This window comes from Misgurnus anguillicaudatus, chromosome 13 (genome assembly GCF_027580225.2).
Source record: "Misgurnus anguillicaudatus chromosome 13, ASM2758022v2, whole genome shotgun sequence".
Lineage (NCBI taxonomy): Eukaryota > Metazoa > Chordata > Actinopteri > Cypriniformes > Cobitidae > Misgurnus > Misgurnus anguillicaudatus.
The window spans coordinates 16,027,869-16,054,745 of record NC_073349.2 but is presented as its reverse complement, the minus strand read 5'-3'; the positions used below and the strand labels follow the sequence as shown (position 1 = coordinate 16,054,745).

General features: G+C 37.3%; 1 protein-coding gene and 1 long non-coding RNA gene across 4 annotated transcripts in view; one reads left to right on the top strand and one right to left on the bottom strand.

The window, feature by feature from the left end:
* Positions 1-26,877, top strand: part of LOC129430910 (uncharacterized) — an 82,793-nt gene that overhangs the window by 45,446 nt on the left and 10,470 nt on the right. The window contains exon 2 of one of the 2 annotated variants that reach the window (XR_008639670.2): positions 26,623-26,707. The exons of the other annotated variant lie outside the window; for it this stretch is intronic. This is a non-coding gene — a long non-coding RNA (uncharacterized lncRNA). The remainder of the gene's footprint in view (positions 1-26,622; positions 26,708-26,877) is intronic. 2 annotated transcript variants of the gene reach the window in all.
* The window catches only part of pax7b (paired box 7b), a 54,871-nt gene that overhangs the window by 26,621 nt on the left and 1,373 nt on the right, over positions 1-26,877 (bottom strand). The window contains exons 2-5 of one of the 2 annotated variants that reach the window (XM_055188529.2): positions 26,579-26,814; positions 26,233-26,362; positions 25,863-25,991; positions 7,670-7,866 (exon numbers count right to left, since the gene is read on the bottom strand). In XM_055188529.2, the coding sequence (XP_055044504.1) occupies positions 7,670-7,866; positions 25,863-25,991; positions 26,233-26,362; positions 26,579-26,814 (692 nt within the window). Of the gene's footprint in view, positions 1-7,669; positions 7,867-25,862; positions 25,992-26,217; positions 26,363-26,578; positions 26,815-26,877 lie in introns of both variants that reach the window. The other variant, XM_055188528.2, reaches the window with a different exon arrangement.

The window sequence follows — 26,877 nt, the reverse complement described above, 5'->3', positions numbered from 1 at the left end:
ACAGCATGTTAATATAAAATTATTTGTCTGTGTTTAGTCAAAAAAGTCTAATACATCTGGGATTGTAAATTATGAGAGAATTTTCATATTTAGATGAACTATTTCATTTAAAAATGTTGTAATGTTTTAAAGAAAGAAAGAAGCGAAATGCTTGCCACATTAAGACACATTTTCAAACTTTCATTCCAATGTGACTGCTTGAAAGGGAGAGCATGGCCAATAACCCGCACCTCTCAGGGGCCGAGGCGCTGGCCCTGTGTATGCAAAGCACTGAATGACATTGATCTATGCCTCAGAGGGGCCATTCTTCAGACTTTAATACACTGGCAGTGCAGTTAATCTACTGTTGTTTTTCAAATGGTCTCCACCATTGTGAGTGGAAGTGAAAGAGGCTGACAATGGCCCTTCAATGAATCAGGCCACAAAGACAGGGCGTCCCTTTTTAAACAGCTCCTCAAGAATGAGGCTTTCAGTCAGGGCATTGATCAAGGGGCTGGCGTAGACATACTGTATGAGTACACGCTCTTTTCCTCTTTATCCTTCCCGGCTCCCCTTCGATCTTTGTATACAAAAATAGCTGAATTCAAGATAAAAAGTATCATTCGATAGGAATTCTCAGTGGCTTAGATGAACAACAGACAACGGTCAAAATATTTTGATTAATGCTTTACAGTCAATTGTGTCTTTAAAATGAGTTGTCTACAGTGATTGATTGCATTGAAAGGTCCAAAAATATTCCACGTTTAAATGGCAATTCCCAAATTCATTAAAGCAGCTCCACTCATGGAAAGACACAACAATTATGACATTCCCTGAAAACCTCTCCGTTCAAACATTCCCTCATTCTAATAAAGATTAGGGAACACCTTTAAGACCTATGTAATTACCCTTATTAACACACCAGGAATCTAATTACTGCTTTGCACATGGTTACCAGCAATTTTCTAGTTAGTTACGGATACCATAAACACCAATCTGACCACAAATCTCACAGATCACTGAATCAAAAATTATAGATTTATATTTAAAAAAATTGGCAAAGCACTTATATATGTGATATATACAAAAATGAGGATCACAATAAAGCGATTCATCTTACGGAGTCATTTACACAAGCATTACATACTATATCGCATGTCGGTAGCACTTGTCAATAAGGGCGTATTTGTTTATGTTATTTAGTTATTGCATTAGTTAACAATGAACAATACTTTACAGCAGTGTTTATTAATATTCATGTTAAATTCAGCATTTTCTAATACATGTTTAAAATGAAAAGTTGTAACTGTTAACATTAGTTAATCCACAATGAACTAACATGAAAATGTTATTGGAATAAATTAACATTACACAGAAAAATCATCAGTGTACACTGCTGGTGTTTATATGGGTACCACCAGGTCTAAATGCTGAAAACTATATTGTTCATTGTTAGTTCATGTTAGCTAATGCATTTAGTAATGTGGTAACAAATACCAACATATTGTGTTATCTTTTCATCTTTGCGAATTTAGATTTCACTAGCGTAGACAGAGGCAATAATAATGGTACAAATTGATGTCAAACTGTGTAACCAATGAGCTCAAACTATTTTTCAAGCAACATGATCTCACGTTATAGTCACGAAAAATTTGATAAATTTATTTGTGTCTAAGGCACGAAATTTAGCTTTTTTCGTGCCTTGAGCACAAATGTCTTTTTCGTGACACTTGCACAAATCTCTATAAACAGTTTTTCGTGTCCGTGGCACAACTTTTTTTCGTGTCATTTTATGTATTGTTTTCTCTTTTTCCCCCTATTTTTAAATCACTGTCGCTTGGGGTTAGGGTTAGATTTGGGGCTTGGATTTATTGGTTTTTACATATTTTTCTTCCGCCTGGAGTTGGGGTTTGGGTTAGGATGTCTAAAAATGTAACAGAAAGTGATTCTAACCCCAACCCCAAGCTACAATAAGAAAATAGGAAAAAACAATGAGAAAACAATAAATAAAATGAAACAAAAAAGAAAGTCGTGCCACGGACACGAAAAACTATTTATAGAAATTAGTGCGAGTGAAACGAAAAAGACATTCATGCTTAAGGCACAATAAAGCTGAATTTCCATTCCATTGCCATGGACCAGTATAAATAAATAAAAAATTTGTGACTATAACACGACTTTTCGTGAGATCAGTCTGTTTTCAAAATTGTCTCACTTACTGCTATTTATATTTCTCTTAGAGCATTTTAGCAGTGGCCCGTGAGTGCTCATACGAGGGGCGCAAATTCAAAGTATGTGTTCGGAGTGTCGTGTGTTCTTGTGTTTTCAAAATATGTGTTGCGTCATGTGAACCATGTGCATCACGTGTTTTGTCAAAATAAGTGCCTGCTGCACACGCGTCAAAATTGTTTATGATAAAAGAGACGTTTATGTTTACAAAATACACGCAAGACACTCCCTTAACAGTAAACTCTGAATACGCATGAGATTATGCGAGTATCTGGCAAACGCGAGCGTCTTTTTTGTCATGGACCCTTTGGACGCGTCTGCAGCGGGCACTTGTTTTGACGGGACACGTGATGCACATAGGTTCACTCGACGTGCAGAACACATGTTTTAAAATTACGAACCACACACGACGGGCTACATACATGTTGTGACGAACTTCGCATTGTGCGCCCTCGATAAAAGAAGTCACCGGCCACCACTGCATTTTAGGGGAAATATTAAAGAAAATACTTCCAAAATATTTGTATAATTGACAAAGCAGTTACACCTTCCGAGCTTTGCTTTACTTTCTCAAGAGAAAGTTATAAAAATAAAAATAAATTTATTTAAACAAAATCACAGTTTAGCATCACTCTGCCACCCTCCATCTGCTCCACGCTGCTCTGCCAACAATACTGCAGTGACCCTTGATGTAAACCATGAGTCGCTGACACAAGCCCTATTACTTTACATGTCTTGTAGGTTACGATGGCTTCTGGCATCAGTGAGAAAGTAGACACCAGCGAGGCATTAGAAGCCTCATATCAGTGTTAAAGGCTACAGTGTCTTCTACCCCACTCAATGCATTTTTAAGAGGCTTGCTATGAGCAGGGGCTTGAATGCACCATTCTAGATCCCAACGGCAAAGGCACCTTGACCAGGGATTTTCTCTTTAATTCACCACACTTCTCATTCCCTGCTGGAGAAGAGACACAATGCATACTGGCCAGATGTGATGGCCAACTCGAAAGAGTTTGAATAATTTGAATAGAGCCTCTAGGTGAAACATTTAAGTAGGAGCGTGGCAGAAGGAGCTGTTGTCTGATTGCGTTCGGGTTTGGAGGGAATAGAAGTCGAAAAATTCAATATACTTTCAATCTCGTGGTGATGCACAACAGGTGGAGAGAGAAAAACAGAAGGAAAGAGGTAAATGGAAGACAAATCTGATTGTGGACTGTGTCAATCTCTCCAACGGGTGAAATCTCCCATGCTCATCCGATATCAATCATCCGCCCACCATATCGGTTCCTCTCCCAGTCTGTTTGTCTTTTTTATCGTATCTCTCATACGTCTTCCTTGGATTACTGTTGCCATGCACAGTGCGGTTGGTGAGCAGAAGGGCAAGGGGTAAAACCGTGATTGAATTTCACAGCAAAAAAGTAGAACATAACAGTGGCTGAGAGGCGTATAAAGGCCAACATCAGTCTAGGCGACTCAATGCGGAGGACTGGGCAGGGCTGTGGACAGGGAGTGGTACGGTATGAACTGGGTGGGGTTAGGAGGAGGGTTAACAGGCTTAAACGGATGGCCTATGAAGGTAACACGGCGGCCAAACTCTGTGAAACGTGGAAGCATCTGCAAAATTCTGCTTTTATTGCACCCAGATGTCTAGTATTGTATTACACACAGATGCTCCCATACTCACATAGATGTACATATGTGAGTACATAAATATAAAACACACAATGTCATATATTTATTTGACCTATTTATTGAAGCTCTTCCCTTATAGTTAGACAGAAGGAGTATAAACTTGGACCCGGCACAGAATTATTGGCTCCAGATTCTGCCAGGACCATTCGCATGTGATATGACTTACAACAGTCAACTGTGCACCGACACTTGTGGCCTGGAAGTCTTGTTTTCAGATTAGATCAAAGGATGCTAGATTAGAGAGAGGAAGTGGAGACATCGCCAAGTCTGTAACATGTGGAAGGAGTAGTGTTCCTTATTCAATGTCTGAAAACTGAGGCGCTCAGCATAAATTCGGAGGGTCATGTTAGGTAGGTAGAGAATGAAAATGTTTGTTAAACTTATGATATTAAGTTTAACTGAGGCTTTAAGTAAATATAAAAGATACAAAGTCTACCCAGTAAAAAAATGTTTGTTCATCTTCACTCCAAAGGAGACAAGTGTAAAACTAAGGCATGTTTCTCAAAAGGAAACATTTTCTGAACAGATAAGTTTGACACGTAAAAATAGTCAAAATGTTCTGTTAAATATAATCGCTGTCCAAGACATAAAATTGCGATATTAAAGAGATCTTGTCCTATAATTCACAGGGTCACACCACAGCCCCAAACACAATACTTCAGCGCATAACCAAAAATGTCTTGGGAAGTGACATAAGTGTGATGATTCAGTGCGAATCATTTTTAATTCACCTCATGGCCACGTATTCCCCAAGCTTTACCAAGTGCAGTGAACCAGAAAGACAGCAGCAGTGTGGTAAGACCTGGAACCACTTAACCCTGCACTTACTCAGATATGGATCACTTCCTCTGAAATGTCATAAAGGGCGGTAAAACAGTGGAAGTGTCTGTGGTTAAAAATAAACACAGTGACGGTGCTCAATAAAGACAGATTATAGATCTTACGCAAAAATAAATGGGAATAAATTGACATCATCACTGATGCATGTCTGAGCTCTCGCTCTCTCGCCCTCTCTTTCTTTCTCTTTCGGACATCTGGATACTGTGTCAGTGCAGCCGCATTCAAGTGGCTTGACACTGGGGCCGTGGGGTCTGCCAAAAGCCAGTAGGGTCAGACACCTTCCGTTGCACAAAAGCAATGATCCCAGAACCCTGCATGGCATCTCCATCTGAGCCATCTCCAGCCAAAGAGCTGACACACGCAAATGCTCATCTGCTCGCACGCTCAACAAACAACTGCTGGGGTGCGACAACGCTGAGAAAACAAAACACGGGTCCTCGAGTCGAGACAGTGAGGATGTTTTAAATGACTTTTTGCTTTTTCTTAAAAAAAAGTAGTTCCCAAACTGGGCCCCTGAGATGGGCTCCCAGTTTAATGACATTTTGTAAAATATATTAATTTATCATAAAGTCTGTGTATTTATACCTCAGAAAATTAGGGCTACTAACCAACAGCACTACATTGTATCATTTAATATGTTTTTTAATTCAAATTTTAGTTTAATTTCATACATTTTCTTTGGGGGGGCCACGAAAGGATGCACCATACACAAGGGAGGCCACATGCCAAAAAGTTTGAGAACCACTGATCAGCCAAAAATGAAAATTATGTCATTATTTACTCATCCTCATGTTGTTCTAAACCTGTATGAGTTTTTTATTTTAAAGAACACAAAGGAAGATATTTTGATAAATGTAACCATTGACTTTTATAGTAGAAAAACAAATATTATGGAAGTATTGTGATAAATGATGAAGAACATATTTAATAAATGATGGTAAGCACACAGTTGAAGGTACCAATTAAATTCCATCATTTTAGTTTTTTTTTTACTATGGAAGTCAATGGCTACAATCAGCTGTGTGCTTACCATCATTTATCAAAATATCTTTTGTGTTCATCAGAAAAATAAATTGTGCCGGTTTGGAACACCATGAGGATGAGAAAATGATGACAGAATTTAAATTTTTGGGTGAACTATCCCTGTAATATATTTTAAATCTACATCCAACTTAGTAGTCAGATGGTAAAATTTGATTAAATCTTCAAAAAAAAAAAGTTGACACAGGCTTGCTGATGCTGATGTCAGTTTTCACTAATATTTATTCACTTGTCTAATTAGCATCTGTTGCCATAAACACACAAAAGGGCCAAGTGCCCCGTGGTGCCCCATTCAGGGCGCAGCTCAGGGGCCAAATCACTGACATGGCAGAAGAGTCCGCAGGGTTTCTGACACTGCCAATGAAAGACCTTCTCTGTCTTAAACCGTTTCACTATTGGCCAATTTATTTGTAAATGGAGACATATTTTAAATGTATAATTGAATCTACCATCAGCCCTGCCATTAACGCCACTGTGCATTTTTTGAAGTTTGGAAACCATATTTATAAATCATAAAAAACATAAAATAATCATTAAACAAAACTAAATGCTTCTTTTAAATAAAGGAACGCGAGATAACTGAATTTCGATTATGTTATGATGTCATCACACGTATTGTGTGTAAAGCCTCATATATACATTACAACATCAGTGTAACATCCACAGTATTTGAAGTCTACAAGCAGAAATGAAACAGACTGCAGAAACAGCCACAGCAAGCGGTCTCATTTTTTTACATCTCTTGATTGATTAATGATGCCGGTGGAGATTACCAAGAGTGAGTGTGGGATGCTCTTGATAAACCGCAAATTTTACAAGAAGCAGTGGTGGGCTTGAAAGTGGTGGGAAGAAAAGATCTCAGCCAAAAGCTGAAGTGAGAAATCCATCAGGAATGTGCTCTCGATCTTTTTATCCCCCTCCCTTTGCTCCCAACAGCTGCTGCAATAACTCTACTGTATTTTCCCCTCCTCATTGTTTTAACTCTCCACATGGTCTACAAGCTGTCAGGACCGGTGGTGGGCGGACCCGCAATACTACAATATTTGTTTCGCCTGCAATGATGTTTCTTTTAAACAAAGAGGTATCATTTTCCCTCAGTAATTCTATTAAAAAGTGTTGTGTTAGCACTGCAAAGTTCATGGGTTTGATCCCCAGGGGACGCACATACTGATAAAATGTGCACCTTGTAATGCACACAATATTTGTTTCGCCTGCAATGATGTTCCTTTTAAACAAAGAGGTATCATTTTCCCTCAGTAATTCTATTAAAAAGTGTTGTGTTAGCACTGCAAAGTTCATGGGTTCGATCCCCAGGGGACGCACATACTGATAAAATGTGCACCTTGTAATGCACTGCAAGTCACTTTGGATAAAAGCATCAGCCAAATGTGACCCTGCCTTAAATCCAGACTAAAGTCCCATAATCGAATTTTGTGATTAGGAGCATCCAAGTTTGATTTTAGTCTTTAATTTCAATCTTTAAGACCTTTTCATTCAAATGCATGTTAATAGAAGAAGTGCCATGTAAGCCACATGGTCGTGTTTCTGAGTTCATGGGCGTCCACTAAGACACCGCTGACAGGAAGTGACCTGCTGTGCTGTCCTAGTGCTCTCTTTAAGCTAAGCAGCCAGTCGCATTGTTACATGCATCATTAATCAGAGAACCTCCATTCAATGGTTCTAGTGACATATCAGACTCTCATCTCAAAGCACATTGCTGAAATCTTAACTTATAGCTGAGTAACTAAGTGCTACGTCTCATCTATACCTTTTGAGAGCATTAGTCTCATAAACAATCCATTCTCGAATAATTAAATTGTATTGCTTCTTGATGCAATGAAATTCATTTTGAACCGAAGTGCATCCAGAAAATTGTATAGTGTCCTACCTGCACTCTGGCTTCGGTGAGCTTGGTCCTCTGTGCCAGTTCCTCTCTGGTGTATATGTCCGGATAGTGTGTCCTCTCAAAGGCCTTTTCCAGCTCCTCCAGCTGTTCGGCTGTGAAGGTCGTCCGACTTCGTCTCTGCTTTCTCTTTAGCGGCAGGTCTGGTTCTGACTCTATATCTGAGCCTTCGTCAATTCGACCTGTTAAAGAGGACATAATACCAGTCTGAGCACAATGTTACAGACACCTGCCGAAAGATGAGCACATCAGAAACCTCTCGAATCACAAATATGTTACTCATTTTTATATGCACGCGAATGTGTGGACCCAAAGAACGAATCCCAGCGTGTTAAGATGAGATGTATTCGGCTTTCACGCAAATATTATTTCAATACACGCCTATTTATATAAGCGAGGCTCTGAATACAATCCCCCATCGGCACACATCCTAGCTGGCCCTGAGGCCATAGAGGTAAATGAGGGAGTTAATCTCTGCAGACCACCTAGTGTTTCATGTACCAGCATTCTCGGCTAAAACGTTGTTTTTTGCAATTAATTCCAGTATGTTTGGGATTTTCAATATATCCCTGCCATGTTTATTATCAGTCAAACAGTCATGTTAATTGTAGATTACTACTGCATTGCTTTTGATAGTTAGTTGGAGAGCTGAGAACGAGTCTGATCTCATGCTAACCAGAATTGTGTAGGATGCGTATCCTACTAAATCTGATAAATCAACCATGACACATACATTGCTATGCTATTGAAGTCTTTGTACAGGTTTTCAAAATATGTGTTTGTTGCGTCATGTGAACCACGTGCATCACGTGTTTTGTCAAAATAAGTGCCTGCTGCACACACGTCAAAACCGTTTATGATACAAAATACACTCAAGGCACTCCCGTAACAGTAAACTCTGATTACGCATGAGATTATGTGAGTATCTGGCAAATGCGAATGTCTCTTTTATCATAAACCCTTTAGACGCGTCTCTAACAGGCATTTATTTTGACAAGACACGTGATGCACATAGGATCACTCGACGCGCAGAACACATATTTTGAATTGACAAACCATACACATGACGGGCTACATACATGAAAATGAAAGTCACCGGCCGCCACAGCTCACACTTTATCTTTTAACCCAGTAGCCCAGACTGACAAACCTTTACTTTAAGAATCATAATTATTTTTATCACTTATTCAGCCAGTGTTACACATACTGTAGCAATACCCAACAGGAGAAAGGCTCAGGACAGGCCTAGATTAGGGTTTAAAGGAGCCATCTGCCCATAAGCTAAAAGAAGAATGATTGAAGTGATACAGGTTCATTAATCTGAAAAGTGGATGATAGACGTGACCGCGTGTGACATTTCCTGCTCATTCATTTAACCTCTATGCCAGACAGGTTTAGTGTTAAAGCCCAAGGCATGTCAGGTATTAAGAGCTATTAAGAGACCAAACGAACGAAGCCTATATGTACAAATCACCACTACAGAACATACAGTAAATTCCATGTCCTAGACATCCTATTTTTACTAGTCAATGAAAGGTCTTCAGTACATTAAGAACTGGTTTATCAGGCCATGCAGGTGAAATACAAGAGGGATTTGGGAGGTAATTCAAAGGAACTACAACTTTTTTGCTGTTGACAACTGCAGATTTTGTTCACTCCCATTTTAATTCAACACTACACCCTAAAAACCCCATTGTGCTTCACAATGCCACAGGAAATGTTACAGCTTTAAAGGAAAACACCACTGTTTTTTAATATTTTACTATGTTCTTACCTCAACTTTTTTCAATGCGTGCACTTAATCTTTGTACAGCGTGTCATGAATGTGTTAGCATTTAGCCTAGCCTCTTTCATTCCTTAGGATCCAAACAGGGATGAACTTAGAAGCCACCAAACACTTCCATGTTTTCCCTATTTAAAGACTGTTACATGAGAAGTTTCACAAGAAAGTATAGTGGCACAAAACAAAACGTGGCCAGACAATATAGTTCTCATTTTTTATCCACTAAAAAAAATCGCCACATTTCATTTTGTGCCACAATACTTACTCCTGTAACTACTCATGAAACAGTCTTTAAATAGGGAAAACATGGAAGTGTTTGGTGGCTTCTAAATTGATCCCTGTTTGGATCCTAAGGAATGAACGGGGCTAGGCTAAATGCTAACACATTCACGACGTGCTGTACGAGAATAAAGTGCATGCATTGAAAAAAGATAGGTGTGTATTAATTTGTAAGTTGAGGTTAGATCATAGTAAAATATTGAAAAATGTTGGTGTTTTCCTTTAACATCAGAAGAATTTTTAGGTAATGGATTTCATCCCTAGGGAACACACATACTGATAAAATGTATAACTTCATGCATTAAAAGTAACTTTTGGTAAGTGTTTGCCAAATACATTAATGTGAGTTGTAAACTTCGAACTGCTCTGGGTACAGTCTGATTTTTGTGCACATACGCGAGCGTACCCGGACTATAGATGCAAAAGGTTTAGATGCAAGTTTGTCAAGATGCAGTAGAGTTTAAATACTTTTATCTTATATGTTTGTTAATGAAACAATGTGTTTTTTGTTGTTACTAAAATGTTACTTTAACCTAACAATGAATGACATTAGTTTAATCCAAACCACCAAGAATGTATACATCTATTTGTACAGCGTTTGTTTGCATGATTTTATTTGCCTGGATAAAGCCTCTAAACAGAAACAAAACGACGAAAGAGCCATTAAAGTGTCTCCGACTCCAGGCCAGCTCTGTCTTTTAATTAAACAAGGAATTATGAGATTACAGAGAGGTTCCCATTACAGGGCACTTGAGGAGTCCTCTGGTTGATGTCTTTTTGTCTTCCAGTGCTCACGCAGGAATTCTCAACGGATTACATGTGGCCGTAGGACATGAGGCCGCATTAATTAAATCAGTTCCTGTGCTGTTTCTTTTTGCCAAAATTTCCTCTTCGCCACAATACTGTGGTTAAAACCTCCTTAAGTATACATATATATTGGAACTCATGTTCTTTAAATCCCTTTGTGGTTTTCTGGGAGATTGCGACAAAGTGATTCGTTTTTGACTTGCCATGACGACACTTGAGGACAGAGCCTTGGTCTGTACTGGCCCTTTAAAGTCCTTAGGACAGGTAGCACTTTCACTTTCATGTCATGAATTTATTTGCTATACATGCTGCTAGACTTTAAAATACACTCTCAGAAACAAAAAGTCTTCACTGGGGCAGTACCTTTTTAAAAAGTACACTTTTGTACCTAAAAGCTGCATTTTGGTACATAATGGTTCCTCAAAGATACATATCTGGAACTTTTAAAAGGTACTGAACCCCAGTGACAACTTTTGTACCTTTTTTCTAAGAGTGTAGGAAGCGGGAAAACCCATTTACATCTAGCCCTCCTTTTGGCTCATCAACATGCAAAATGATCACAGCAGATTCATCCGGTTTGCGATCACTGCAAACGTTTTTCTTCATACAGATAAATAAAAAACCAAAGGGAGATATCTAAAAGAAACACTTTGAGAGGTGAGATGCAGATGCGCATGAATGATGAGTATGTATTCTGCCACATCCCATTCTGCCCTCGTCACAACAATTACGACCCGAAAGCTGCTCCTCAGGACAGACAGATAAAAACTGAATAAGTTTGACAGCACTCTCCTGCTAAAGGTCAGCATAATAGAGACAGGATTATGGAAATGAAACAGACGCAGATACGTGTCTAAACCTGGACCTCATCTTTTTTGTCTCTGTGAGATCCCACGAATGACATGCATGGTCCTCATCTCACAAACGCGACCACGCACCCAGATGTGTCAAATGTGCTGCAGCATAAACATAATCTAGCAAGACATATTTTGTCTTGGAGCATACAGATCAAAACATCTGTGTTTAAAAAAAAACAAGAGTACATTGCCAAACCAGTAATCATAAAATAACAGGAACATTACATTTACAATAAGACGACTCTCTAAAATCTATTAAGAAGTTCAAGGGATGATGATAAAACATTCAAGCATTTATCAAAAAATGTCGGCTTAATTAAGATTTCCTGTGAATACATTATTCCTCTATTACTGTATTTCTCCAGGGTTCGTGCGATTGTTAAATTTGATTTCCAGCAAGAGAAACAGGATACAAAACATGCAGACATAATTTTATAATTGATCTACTTAATCTGACAGTGAATGAGCAATGTTTTCCGACAAGCTCCGACAAGTATGGCATACCCAAATCCTATTATTATCCCAACTTCAAATTGTCTCTCTACTCTACATCCCATCAGTTATTAACAGTGGCTGTGCCCTATGGGATCAACCTGATTCGTAGCACTTACACATCAAAGGCTGTTAATCATATTGCCCTAATGTATCTAAAATATATGATTGAAAGCCCGTACCAACAATTTAACATTGCCGTTTTGAACTGATTCACAAGCCAACCTGAGCTTTTGTTGACAGCTGGCCTATGTGCGGGACAGTGATTAAACACTATGGGTGAGAAAAGTGACTAAGGCCACAGAGGAGTCATGACCACCCTATGTATAAGATCTTCTCTGAGACCACTTCCATCATTGCTGATCCAGTGAGCAGATGGGATATTCATCATCACGACCACACTCATCCCCCTCTTTTTCGTACTCTTTTTCTCGCTTTCTAGCTAACCTTTCCTGTCACAATCTGTATGAAGAGAGAACGGGCCCTCCAAGAGCGAAGTGGCCCTCCACAGCTGCACATTCCTCTAAGCTTAGCATTGTAGAAAACATCTACACATTTGTCTTCATCAGAACTGGCTCTCAAAACAACATTATACTCCAGTGGAGTATTAAGGGAGGCACACACTTGGCTGCTTTATTTCCGATGCTTATGAAGTCAACGCAAAACTGGTAATCAATTTGACTCCGTTGTAGAAAATAACACTTTTGACAGGTAAGAACTACATTAATTTCATTAGAAGCACTATTAAACTATTACTAAAGGATCTTTGGATGTAAAAGGTTCTTTCATTTTGCAAAGGCCAAAGTATAATCCCGTTTTAATGGGACACTCCACTTTTTTTGAAAATATGCTCATTTTCCAGCTCCCCTAGAGATAAACATTTGATTCTTACCATTTTGGAATCCATTCAGCTGATCTCCGGGTCTGGCTGTATCATTTTTAGCATAGCTTAGCACAATCCATTGAATCTGATTAGACCATTAGCATCGCGCTAAAAAATAACCAAAGAGTTTCGATATTTTTCCTATTTAAAACTGGACTCTCCTGTAGTTAAATTGTGTACTAAGACCGACGCAAAATTAAAAGTTGCGATTTTCTAGGCCGATATGGCTAGGATCTATACTCTTATTCTGGCGTAATAATCAAGGACTTTGCTGCCGTAACATGGCTGCAGGAGGCGCAATGATATTACGTAGCAGCCAAAAAAAGTCCCCTTAGTACTTTTCAATAGCAGGGGACTATTTTCGGGCACTACGTAATATCATTGCGCCTCCTATAGCCATGTTACAGCAAAGTCCTTGATTATTACACCAGAATGAGAGTATAATTCCTAGCCATATATGCCATGAAAATGGTTGGTTATTTTTTAGGCGCAATGCTAATGGTCTAATTAGATTCAATGGATTGTGCTAAGCTATGCTAAAAATGGTACCGCCAGACCCGGAGATCAGCTGAATGGATTCCAAAATGGTAAGAATGAGCATATTTTCAAAAAAAGTAGAGTGTCCCTTTAAGCATACGTGAGGGTCGCATACAGTGCACATGATAAACTTTTTGTCATCCGAAGAGTGCAATGCGACAAATAAACTATACTTTGCAAGGTGTACGTTTGCATACATCTAAAAAAAACTATATTCCGTGCTTAAGGCCGATGTATGGTCGATTTTGTCACGCATATGCGAGGGTCTGCGTACAGTGTGCGTGACGCAATTTTCATCATCATTAGAGTGCACTCATATTGTACGGGCACCGCCGGATTTATAAAACCCTGCGTACATTGAATACGTAGGTCGCGCGTACGAATACAGGAGTATTTATGCAAATTGTCTCAATGTCAACGCACATGTATGAGGCAAATGAACTATGCTTTGCAATGCGGTGCACGTACGCTGACGTATGCGTAAACGACAGACTATACACAGGGCTTTAGAGTACCTCTGTGGTTTTTTGGGTGTCACTCCTGCCAACATGTCTTTTGCAACATGATCTCATGGAAAGTCATGTTATAGTCACGAAAATTTGTATTAATTTATTTGTGTACATGACATGAAATTCAGCTTTTTTTCGTGCCTTGAGCACGAATGTTTTTTTCGTGTGTCACTCGCACAAATTTCTATAAATATTTTTTTGTGTCCATGGCACGACTTTCTTTTCCGTGTCATTTTATGTATTGTTTTTAATATTTTTCCTGTTTTTAAATCATTGTTGCTTGGGGTTGCACTAAATAGCACTAAAAGTGTTTCTTGGCTCGTAATCATAGAGGAACCATTTTTAGTGCTATATAGCACCTATAACCATACGGGGGTCATATAGCACCACCATAGCACCACATATTGTTCTACATATCACCTTATGGTTCTACACAGGTGCTACACAGGTACTTCATCTGTCCTATACGGCACTTAAAATGGTTCCTCTATGATTACGAGCCAAGAAACACTTTTAGTGTAGGCTGTACTTTTATGTATTGGTTTCTACGTCTTTTTTCCACTTTTAAAACTATTCTCGCCTGATGTCTAAAAATGTAACAGAAAGTGATTCTAACCCTGACCCCAAGTGACAATGGTAAGAATATGGGAAAAAACGATGAGAAAACAATACATAAAATGACACGAAAAGAAACTAGAAATTCATGCGAGGGACACAAAAAAATCATTTGTGCTTTAGGCACGAAAAAAAGCTGAATTTGTGCCATGGACACAAATAAATCACATTTTGTTCCAACACGGCTTTTTTCTCATTTACTTTCCACTCAACCTTCAATATTGTCATTGACTGGAATAAAAAGAGTCTTCCAAAAAAGCGGCAAGATTTGCAAACGGAGAGAGACTGAGTAAAACGGAGGGAACATTTCATAATTTTGGCTCCCACAACAAACAATTAGCCCTCCTTTCTTTTCGCGGCATTGAAAAACGTTCGAGAGAAAGAGCAAGAAGATGTGAGGGAGAAGTGATGGGTGATGCTCTTTTGTACATCTCGTCATGTGCATGAAGGCTCAGTGGGCTTTTTGTCCGCCGTGTCTCTGTGAGAGTGTGCTCACCTTAAACAACAGAGAGACTCAGGGGCCTCCGCGGCCTTTCAGGCCCCATAGAAGACGCACCTTAGGGGGCCATTTAAGGCTGAAAAGAGGGCTGACAACCCTGTGCAGCTCTGTGGGGCATCAATAAATGCTGACATATTGACTCTCTGTGCCCAAGAGCCAGTGGAAAATGCTGCCTGAATATGAATCCATTTAAGAGAGAGGGGAAGCTTTGCAGAGAGAGAGAGAGAGAGAGAGAGAAAGCTAAGGATGGCTTGTGTCTCTTGGGTTTTCAATGTTCAGGAATGTGGCACCTTAAAAGGGGTTTCGACAAAGAAACTATAGCTACAAACGGGTAGAGGCTGGAAAAATTTAGAAATTACGAATTTAGATTATAAACGTATTTAAAGAAATCAAGCTGCTGAAATTATCAGGTTCGAAGCGTGAATGTGAATGTTATATCCGGGTGATTCTCACGAAACCATTGAAACACCACGGCACTAATGATTTTAGCTTTAAAATGTGTAATATAGTAACATTAAAAAGCATCAGAAATAAAACAATACTGTGTTCTACCTTACACAATGTGTGATTTCAACATAAGAATTTATAATTGTAAATTTTATCTAATTTTCTGCTGAAGTTCTCATTACCGCAATGTGTCCGGCTGTGTTTGAACATGCGTTATGTTGTAATTTAATCAAATTAACACAAAAATATTAAGAAAAAAAAATAAATGGATGTTTTGCTAGACTACTTTAGATGACAGAAAAAATATTTACTGAATATTCATGTATAATAATAATGAAGAAAAATTAGGAAAATGATGTGTCCATGCCTGATGTTCTCATCCTCCTCAACACTTTTTGAGAACAGTTAAAGCATACATACAGAATTTTAATAAAGTTTGATTTTGAGTCACCAAGCACATGGACCAGTTACTTCAAGATGGCTACCAGGTAAGATCAATTTTTTACAGTTAATTTGAAATATTGTCTTGTCAGAATGCTTACACGACATTTTGATTATCATTACCGCAACAGATGCTTATTAAATGTTAATTTAATTAATAGAAGCATACTACTTTGATTTTAAATGCATGTGCAGAATCTCCAAATTATGCTCTTTCAGGTTTGTCATGTCATTTTGAAAATATGTCAGTGTTGATGTTTTCTGACTGTTGCGGTAATGAGATTTTTTAGGACTAATTTTTTAAATTATGTTACAAAAAGTGTTAAATGATAAGTAAAAGTTTTTAAAATAATGTTCCCATTTACTCCAGACTTACTTTTTCAATGTCTGGTGGGAAAAAAAGTAAATTTAAGCAATTTTTACATTTTCATGCTTGACATTTTTAAAACCAAGTTTTCGTGAGAATCACCCATCCGTTCTCAAGTATTAGCTGAATTTTACTGCATTGCTATTTCAGAACGAATGAGAAATTGTTCTTTAGGCAATTAATGAGAAAAATTATTTTAGCAATGAGCACAGAGCAATCGATTAAAAAAAGTGCTGATTTAACTTGATCAACAGGCGCTGGATGGAGTTTTAATTCTGTGAGAAACCCAATAAGGTGTCCATTTACATCTAGTTACATTCTTCCTTTATAACGTTGAGTTTTCATTTCCTGGAGTTGAGATCTTTTTAATTGAGGTGAAAAGCAATCAGAACCGTGGAACTTAATCAAACATCTAAAGGGTGAGAAAAGTGGCAAAATCATCCATTTAAACTATGCATGACTATAGCTTATTAAACTTTAATGTGTGTCAGAGAAGACCAAGAGGCATGAAGGTGCTGCACGATGCCATTTTTGAACCTTTAACATCTGAAGAAGCTTTGTATTTCACCAATACGTTGTTTAGACTATAAAAAGGTTACAAATTATTTTAAGAACCTTTGACTGAATGGTTCCTTGAGAAATCATAAATGGTTCTTCAATGACATCACTGTGAGGAACCTTTAGTAGCATCTTTATTTTTAAGAATGAACATACTTGATCTTTTAGAAAATTTCTGTATTGTTAGATAATGCCTGCATGCTCTACTTTGGATTATATGCATTGACTAGTCATTGTGTTGTAAACAGATATGAATTCATTTACGTGCATTGAAGATGACCAAATAAATAAAGTTACTGTTATTAAAGTAAATTTGTGGGGAACTTCATGTGAGGCCTTTACGCTAAATACTAAAAGTAAAACTGCAGCCGAACTAAATTCCATCCTTGCAAAGATGTTTGCGTTATCATGGCTTTGTGTCTTAGCAAACTACCATTTATTAAATGCAAAGCCTTTATCCGCTCTTGGCGCAGTGGTGGCGTGTGTCTCCTCTTGAGATAAAACTGTTGCGTAAACAAAAAAATGCTGAGTGTCAACTTTACCACTGATTTAGCTTATGAAAAAATAAATCTTAATATAAGTGGACAGCCTAAGGCTTAAATACGCTGAAAGTGAAAATAAATAGCAAAATGAATAATCTTATTATTTCGAAAGATAAAGAAGAAGTGCAGATAAATAATCAAAGATGAAGAAAAAGTGATTTGAAATGCATCCATATAGTGCTTCTTAAAAAAATGGTAAGCCTATCTTCAGAAGTCTGTCAAAATGTGGCCCAGTATAATAGCAACCCTAAATGAGTAATGTATTCACAAGCCAACCCTGTAAACACAGTTTAATGGAGACCGTGATAACCGAGAATACAAATCCAGTTCAGTTATTTTTAATGACAAATCTCATATCAACAGATGCATAAAGAAGGGAAAAATCTCGGTAAAAAAAGTCAGTGTGGAAAGTGTAGCCTGAAGAGAAAGCGACAAAGGGCGCATAAATAAGCCCATTAGTTAAAAAATGTACGACAAGTGCCCTGTTTGGGGAGAGGGATGTGGGCTCCCTCGCAGCTGCCTGGCCCCTCTTCAGCTCTCACACTGCCCGACACATTCACCACTTAAGTTGGTGGAAAAAATCTGAGCAAATTTCTGATTTGCAACACTCTAGGAACGTGTTTATTGTCTTTGTGCCAGTGCAAAACACACATATAAATAAAGCTAATGAAGAATCTCGGGGTGAGGCTGCTGAAGAGCATAAAATGGGAAATTTTATGGCCATAAGTAGCGTGGGCTGATGGGGATTTTTAAGCTATTGGACCATGTTGTTTAGCACTAATCATAGGACTGATGCACTACAATTGCCCTCCCCTCTAATTACTGTTACCTATTACATGGGCCATGCTACTATTGTCATCTAATTGGGCTACGTTTGTTTGAAGGTACATTCAAAAAAATGCTGGGTTATGAGTGAAAATAACCGGGCTGTTGGGTTAAATTTACTAAATATACTTATATTTAAGCCAAAATACAACCCAACTGGTTGGGTTTATTTATTTTTGACCTAATTATTGAAAATAACCCACTGATTCTTAGTGTATTTCTGTTTTTATGACATATTATAGAAATGCTTAATAAGTAAGCAATGAGGGTCAAATCATAAGAGATTATGTAACAAGACCTATAACACTATTTTGTTGTGATTTTTTTATCTCATGCAACTTGGCATCCCCTCCTCCATGCACTTGTATATCATCCATAACATTAAATGAGCTTATTATACATTTAACCATTTAATTGATTTTTGAAAGCATATTATAATTTAAAGGGGCCATGGCATGAAAATCTGACTTTTTCCATGTTTAAGTGCTATGATTGGGTCACCAGTGCTTCTATCAACCCAGAAAATGTGAAAAAGATCAACCCAGTAACTTGATCTTAAACACATGAAAAAAAAGGTCGTTGAAATGTGGCTCTCCTTATGATGTCATAAGGAGCTCTTATTATAATAATACCGCCCCTTAATCTGCACTATCCAATCACAGCACCGCCATTTAGTGCAGAGAAAAGCACTATTGAGTTTTAATTGGAACAAACCACCATCATTGTGATCAGTGTTTGAATTTCATCAGCAATTTTAACATGCTATAATAAATTATTTATATGGTATTTTGAGCTAAAACTTCACATATGTGCTCTGGGGACACCAAAGATTTATTTGACATCTTAAAAAAGTCTTGTGCCATGGCCCCTTTAAATAACACATTTTAGTGTTGCAATGCCAATACCGCAACACTGTGAAACCGTGGTATTTTTGCTAAAGGTTATCATAACGCCAGAGTCTTATACCGGCTCATGACTCAATTCTAGAAATTAATTTGAATATTAATATTATTTTAAATTTATATTTTATCCAACCCAACCATGAACTAAATAGAACAAATAAAAAATCGCTGCCTGTCCACCTTTCTGAAAACGTTAAACCTTTACACAGAAACCCTGTAATGCCTTCAGTAAGACAAAATCCAAACCCTACAAACAGCCAATTTCAAGTCATTCACTCGGAAAATGCTCCGTTTAAAATGTCAAAAGGAGGTTGACTCTTTTCTTTTGCACTTAGATTACCATATTTCTCTCAGCCCTGTGACACCTGCAACCCACCGAGGGCGTGCAGAACATAGGACTTTACTTCAAACAACCTAAAGGCTGCGGGTTCGGGTATTGACCGGGACTGAGCCCGTCCAGCTTGGACCCCTCCTACCGCAGATGTACATTAATGCAGAAAAATACAAATCTGTGCAGCAGAAAGAAAGGCCGTTCCTTTTAACATGCTGTTGTCTAGCTTGATCGTGTCAGTTTGAGGGAGCCCATTCAAAGGTATTCATGCATCTGCCTTTGAGGGACAATAGCAGCTAGTTTATAAACTGTCTCTTTTGGCTGCCTAAAGCCTTTAGACTCCATTGTTTTGCTCCTCTTAATAAACTTTTGGAGGAGTTCATCAACTTGCTTGAATAGCCAATGCGGAGAGGCCAAAGACACAAAATAACAGACGGTCCCCTTTTCTTTCTCTCTTTAGAAGTGACCGTCTTTAAATCAGGAAAGAGGGCTGTCAGACACCAGAATAATTTTTGGTCAAACAAAAAAGGAAACCTCTGAAGGAACAAAAGTTAATTCACGCAAGAATGGAGGACTTGACTTTTTAAAGAAAACTGATAAAGGTGCACCTGAAACACATTTTGGACTCTCTCAAACCTCCCCAACACCACATGGTGGATTTGTTCCTACAATAATTAATGAGCTAAATGATAATTAATGACCTTCATTAGGCAAATGTGCAGGGGGTTTTAGTCAAAGCCACTCGAAATTAAGCGGGCAACAAACTTCAGAAGGCTATACAGCTTTAGGAAAGAAATGTTTACTATATAATGCTGGATAATCAATGGACTTTTATGGTCTGTTAAGAAAAAAACATTTAATTAAAAACTATAAAATATATTATAACATTTATTAAAATTCAATTATAACACGGAATTACTATAATATCATTTTTATATAATTTTTAAATAGTATGTTTCACAACATTTAATTAAATCCATATTAAAACTACAGAAAAAAAATCTAAAATCACTTAAAATGCTAAAGCCTCATCCATTTTTATTTATCTATGTATTTATTTATTTCCTAATGACCCAGCATTGTTGGAGTGTTTTATCTATATACAAGAACACCTGCAGTGTATAACACTGTCGAGGCAGGATCTCAATTGCACAAACATGTGTGCCTATGTTTCAACATTTGTGTTCAAAACATTAGAAGATCTAGCAGCAAAAGGTTTCTTTCCCTGTGGTCTGTTTATGAGTTCCCTGAACCACGATTGGCATTGCTGCTTTGTGGAAGGATTCCCTTTTGTTAGCTGATCAGTCTCCCATTGGGTCTCCAGACGGGATTCTTGGCATTTGTCGGCAAAAATGAAAGCAGGATTAAGGAATGGCTACTGAACACTCCATGGTAAAGGAGTGGGCAGCAATTCCCTAAAATCAACCCTCCCCCCTCCACTTTGGTAACTCCTCTTTTCTTATATTTGTATTCCCAAAGAGGCCATTAAAGCTGGTTTGAAAGCGATACGAACAATAAGATCAAAATCAACAAGTCAAGTAATATGTTGAAGGTTTACTTGTTTCCGTAAATTGCGCACTCATTAATATTTTCACATATTAAATATAATTTTTATGTAAAGTTGTAGGTTATATTTTATATTTAGTTATTTTGGCATCGTTTATTCCATATAAAACATTTTTATTTCTTTTTTAACAATAAAAGAGTTAATTTATTGCATAATTTATACGCACAAATTCGAACTCATATCTGTTAAGAAAATCATTTAATCGTTTGTTAATATAGCTTCTTAGCAAATGTATAAAGACAATATTGATTATTTTATTCTACTAATTACTATATTAATTATTGCACCATGTAAACATCATTTAAGTTTGTTCATATATTCATATAATTATATGAACTTTGGAGACATTTCTGAAACAAACATCTAAATCTGGGGTCACCAAAAGTTCCGTGGATATCCAGTTTTATAGCGTTCAGCAATAAAGAGATGGCAAGTCCAGGGCATCAAAAACACTTTTGTGACATTATAGGAAGCCCCGAGGCCAATACTTTTATTAGTGTCAGCAGGAGTTTCCCTGGTCGTTTGTTCGTTTTGTTCTTCTGGTCCAACATAAAGCACCCCAATCCACAACACAGTGCTCATGACATGTATTTTTGACCACCTAATTGTTCAATTTACACAAAATATCGTAAATTTGATATAGGGCTAAAAATGTGCGCTTGGTTGTATTCTTGGTTACTAGTTGTGAATGATTATACAATGTGAATGTCTATTGTAGACATGTGAATTTTCCTCTAGGCCAAAAAATAAGAAGTCCTTTAAAAACATATAGACTGGCGTACCAGACATTCAAAAAGCCATTCACACAAAAGCATGTGCACGGATATGCGTTTTCCCACATGGCACAAAAAAACCTTTAATTAATAGACAATCTTGAAAGCAGCACTGCCAGTCTGTAATATGATGAACTCTCATTGTCGTGGTGTCACCACAAATGTTTCTGATAAGAAAAAGCACCCAAAGATCAAAGACTTTAAGCTTCTCAATTTCCTCCAGACGCCTCTACTGTCCACCACCTATTTTCTTTTCCCATTCCTCTCTAACTTAAATATCTGAAACACACAAGAAAATCCTCTTCATTGCATCTATAGGATCAGCCCCCCACTCCCCCAAATTAACAGGTCAGCAAAGCTGCGGAAAATAACTGCCTAATATTCTGTGCATGATGACTTGCGCAATATTTCTGCATTTGCATTTACCGTCTATTTTCATTTATAAGTTTAATATCTCATGATAAACTATAACGACACCCTTTTTTGGGGTATGTTCGTTTAGAGTATTATTATTATTATTATTATTATTATTATATAATTTAACTCTTTTATTTCTGTTATTGTCTTTGAATAATTTCGGTTTCTGATCAAATCTTGTTTAAATGACGCGGTATTTCATTGTGAAATAATCATACTAAAAATACTGTATAAAGCATTTACAATATGTCTCAGAATGGAAAACTTAGACCCGTTAACAAATCGAGACCATGAGAGTAACGTATAAATAGCGTATAGGAGCTGTCAAAGTAAAGAGAAGTAAGTGGACATGATTTAGCGTTTCCCCACATCTGATTCGTTCCAGAAGTTAAGGTCTAGCTTTGTATGATATTGGTCATAAGTGAACGTTTTGAAAACAATTTACACGCATAAAATTAATATAATTCAGTTGCAGTGCAAATGTTTCAGAGGACATTAAACTTCTTGTAATGACTTTGTGTCATGATCTCTATATTAGCATATTTCACTGTAAACACTATATGATGACATTGCAACGAGAGGTTTATAAACATCAGATTAACAATGTCAGATATGTTATTTTAATTTACAGCATTATATTGCCCATCCTGTATTATAATTACAAGTTGTTGTGGGCAAATAATAATAGCAATAATAATAATAATGTTGCTGTTGTTGTTGGTAATAATAATAATAATAATAATTCGTTTACACTTTTCGCAGAAATGGTCTCTCTCCACCAAACATAACCGAAATGTGCTGGGTGGCAGAGCAAGGGAAAGGGGAGGTTAATCCGAGTTTAATACATTGATGCAGAGCGCAGGACCGCGGCTGTGATGATTGTGTTATCTCTTTCCAACATTTGGGTCTCCCTCAATTTCAGCCCAGCCAAATAGCTGCGAGAAAGTGCAGATGGAGTTACTCTAGATGCCTGAGGAAAAATATTAATAGCTAAATAACTTCCTCATACTTTCACTAAATCTCTTTCTCTCCATCCCGGATGGATTTGTTTGAAGTGGTCTCTCGACTCATATATGGTCTTTTTTTAGTTTAGTTTCTATTAACATCTAAAAATATGGTATATTATAGACACTTATAATTATTTCAGTTGAATTGATCATGCTGCAAAGTAGTGTGCTAATAAGGCATCTTTTAAGCCAATAAAAAGGCACACAGCAAAATAATTATTTTTCAGTTCGATCAAGTTTATTCGATGTATTCGTGGTTGTAGGAATAACTGAATCTGTATATTATTAATTCCTGCACACTTTCAATGTAGACACTTAAGAAGTTAATTGAATAATAATGCCATACAATCGACAAATCACCACCACTCACATCAGAAACGAAATTCATTTATCTTAGATGTTTGTTTCTTTTATTGGATTAGCTTCTGAACGCCCATTTGTTTAATGATCCGACATTAAATCGGAAGAATTAAAGTAAATCACCATTAAATGATCAACGTCAAATGAAACGTTTATTGACCACGCGCCTCTCAGTGAATGTGGAAAATAACATGACAAGTAAAAGCACAACAGCAGCACAGAGGTGCAAAAGGTGTTAAAATTCATCATGACTGACAGGTATGCTTTGGGGGCAAACCCTAAATTTTAGTACATTTTAAAAGGACCACAGACAAACAGCCCAACTTATGATTTAAATCTGCCTGATTATGAACAAACAGTAGTATTTATGCTTAGTTTTGAACAGTTTTACCCCCTGAGTAATACAAAATGTTCAATTTGTCCACAAATAATGCGCTTGGAGTCTTATTCATTATCCATTACTGTTTGCGCGTCAAATCAATCAAATAATCCACAAATACAATAAAACAATATTATCAAATAAATATAAGAATCCTTCACCAGTGTGTGAAAAACGTAAAATCTCATGAATTTGCGCCGAAGGCTAACCAGCGAGGGCCGTTTAAAGATGAAAGCGAAGAGAAAGAAAAGCCTCAATTTAATCTGCTTTAAAACCCTTGAAAATAACGCTGTGCTCGGAACTCAGAGAGTCTGAGCTGATTGGGGATAAATAAGTTTCTTACTATGCCTGTGAGCTATTACACCCGTCTCCAACACAGCAGCTTGTTCAAAAGACACGTTTTCATTACAAACTCTAATAAGTCTTAACATTATTAAATGCCAGTCGGATGATTAAGTGAAACAAGCCTCAAGAAATGTCTTTAAAAAGATTGTATTTTGGCTCCATCGCGTTGGCAGTGTGGAAAGACATTTGACAAATTGTAAGACAAATGTGAAGTGAATTTGGAAATTCAGAATGCAATGTAAGTAAACATTATTGGTATTTACGCAAGAGGTTAATGATTCTTGGCAACATATGCAGGCAGCAGTTGTATCTTGTTCTTATAAAATTAATAAAGGGCAGTTGATGGTCATTGATTGTAACTTCGTATATCTGTAATCCAGCTGTGACTTCACGCCCAACGCTTGCCCATTGAGGTGTATGTAAGCGCGCACGCATAAACATACAAAACAGAAAGGTACCAAAACAATGCCAATTTTAGATAAAGCTGTGAAAAGTTAAAATACATGCAAATAATGCACAAAAATTACAGAGAGATCCAGAAATACTTTAGTATAGAAAAGCCATATTGCAACACGAAGCTGCAGTCGTCATTGCAACACATCAAAATGAAAAACATTTCTTCTGTCATTTTTACTGCGATGACACAAGATCTCATCAAAACTGACCTATTTCTTACGAATTGATGTTGAAACAACATAAGCACAACGACGGACAGAGCACCCCTACCTCTTAACCACCTATCCAAACGTCAGCTAAAAAACACAATAGTGGTTTCCAAAAAAGAGCAGTGGGCATTTCCAAACAAGAATAAAACATTTTGCACCCTCCAAATCTCATTCTTTTCTAACAGACGATTCCATAATATTACAAAACTATCTACCAGCGGGGTATATTGAATAATTCATCTCTCTATAGTTCCCCATTTGGCCTTTTGTTAAAACTTTTTCGCCCTTTACGGAGTTTTGAATGTGAAAGGACGGGTTCATTCCTCTATTCGAAGCCTTGCTTTTAGGGTTTGCTTTGTAGCACAGATTCCTTTTCCTCTCAAAAGAGCTTCAGTGATGCAGAGATCTTTGGACTGAAGGTCATTTTCAAGTTTAAGAAAAACCGTCACAAAACGACAACGTTTTGTACTTAGTATTGTCGCTGATTTTTGCTGACTTTTTGAATGCTTGTTTCTAAGAAAATAGCGACTTTCGACATTCACAATTTAATAGTGCAAAAACGCATTAAAAATTATATTTAAAACAATGTTATTGGAAAACAGTTACAGGTTAAAAAATCATAATTTGCAAATATAAGTACTCAATTGTCTTGAGATTCAGAGGGTCAATGTTGTACTTATGGGCTGTAATTGAAATTGATTGCCACATCGGTCATCTGTCAGTTACCATTTCCAAGGGACCGTTTACCCGGCATCAAATGAGTGTGTTGTACAAATAGATCAGGGCCTAAATGCCTTCCGTCAGGACCAATATAAATACACACTAATCAAATGACTAAATGGTAGCTTAACAGGCAGAAAAAATCATAACATTATAGCAGATTTAATGTATAAACAGATATCGCCAAAATAATTCATACACACCATTTTGTAATACAGGTAAGACTTTTTTGCATCATAAAGTCAGAAGAATATATTTAGGTTTTTTTTACCTTTATCTCCGAGTATACCGTCAATGCTGTGCTTAGTTTTTTTCTCCCCACTTTCGTCTTTTTTGTCGCAGTCGTCCTCGTCATCTTTCTTGCCGAAACGCGCGCGCAGAACCCGGCTAATAGAACTTACTGAGGAAAGAACAGAAACAATGAACAGACATGGTGAACACATAAAAATAATCATTTTATCGACAACATCGCAATTAAAAAAGATTTATAATCTAGTAAATATAATTTTGGGCCATTCAATAACAATACTTTTTTATTCTATTCATAAATGTCAAAATAAAAAATATAATGGCGCTTAAGATCTGAGATGAATGTGATGTTGACATGATAAAAAGGGTCTGCTTACCAGATGAGGCCTCACCTGAGGGAACTGTACTTCTGTCACACACACCGTCCTTCAAAAGTTTGTCCCGAATCTCCCAGCTGAACATTCCGGGATTTTCGCGTTTATATTCTTCGATTCGCTTTTCCACGTCAGGTGTTGCCACTTGCTTTTGATGTTAATGTGGTGAGCAAACACATCGATTCGAAAAGAAAGTAAAAATACAGAGTATAAGCAATGGATATAAAAAGAGCGGAATAAATATAATCACATAATGTACATTAACGTACTCCGTGTACTTAATATATATCCTTTTTCATATTTTGAAAATACTCTGTCTGGTTGTCTGTGTAAATAATAATAATAATAATAATAATATACTCACTCTGGGTTTACTTCCTCCTATTGCTCCGGGACGGATCGAGCCAGTTTCTTGATATCGGCAGAGGATTTTGGACACACAACCGTGGGAAACGCGAAGTTGTCGGGAGATCACACAGGGACGGATGCCGTGGTGAGCCATCTCAACTATTTTGTGTCGGATATGATTTGGCAAAGGCCTACCATTGATGAATACTCCACCAAGCTGATTCACCCGACCTTGACCCAGAGGAGTTGAAACTGTGCGGTAAAGAAATAGGAATTAAATCTAACTTTGCTAGCCTATACTCAACCTTCAGATTT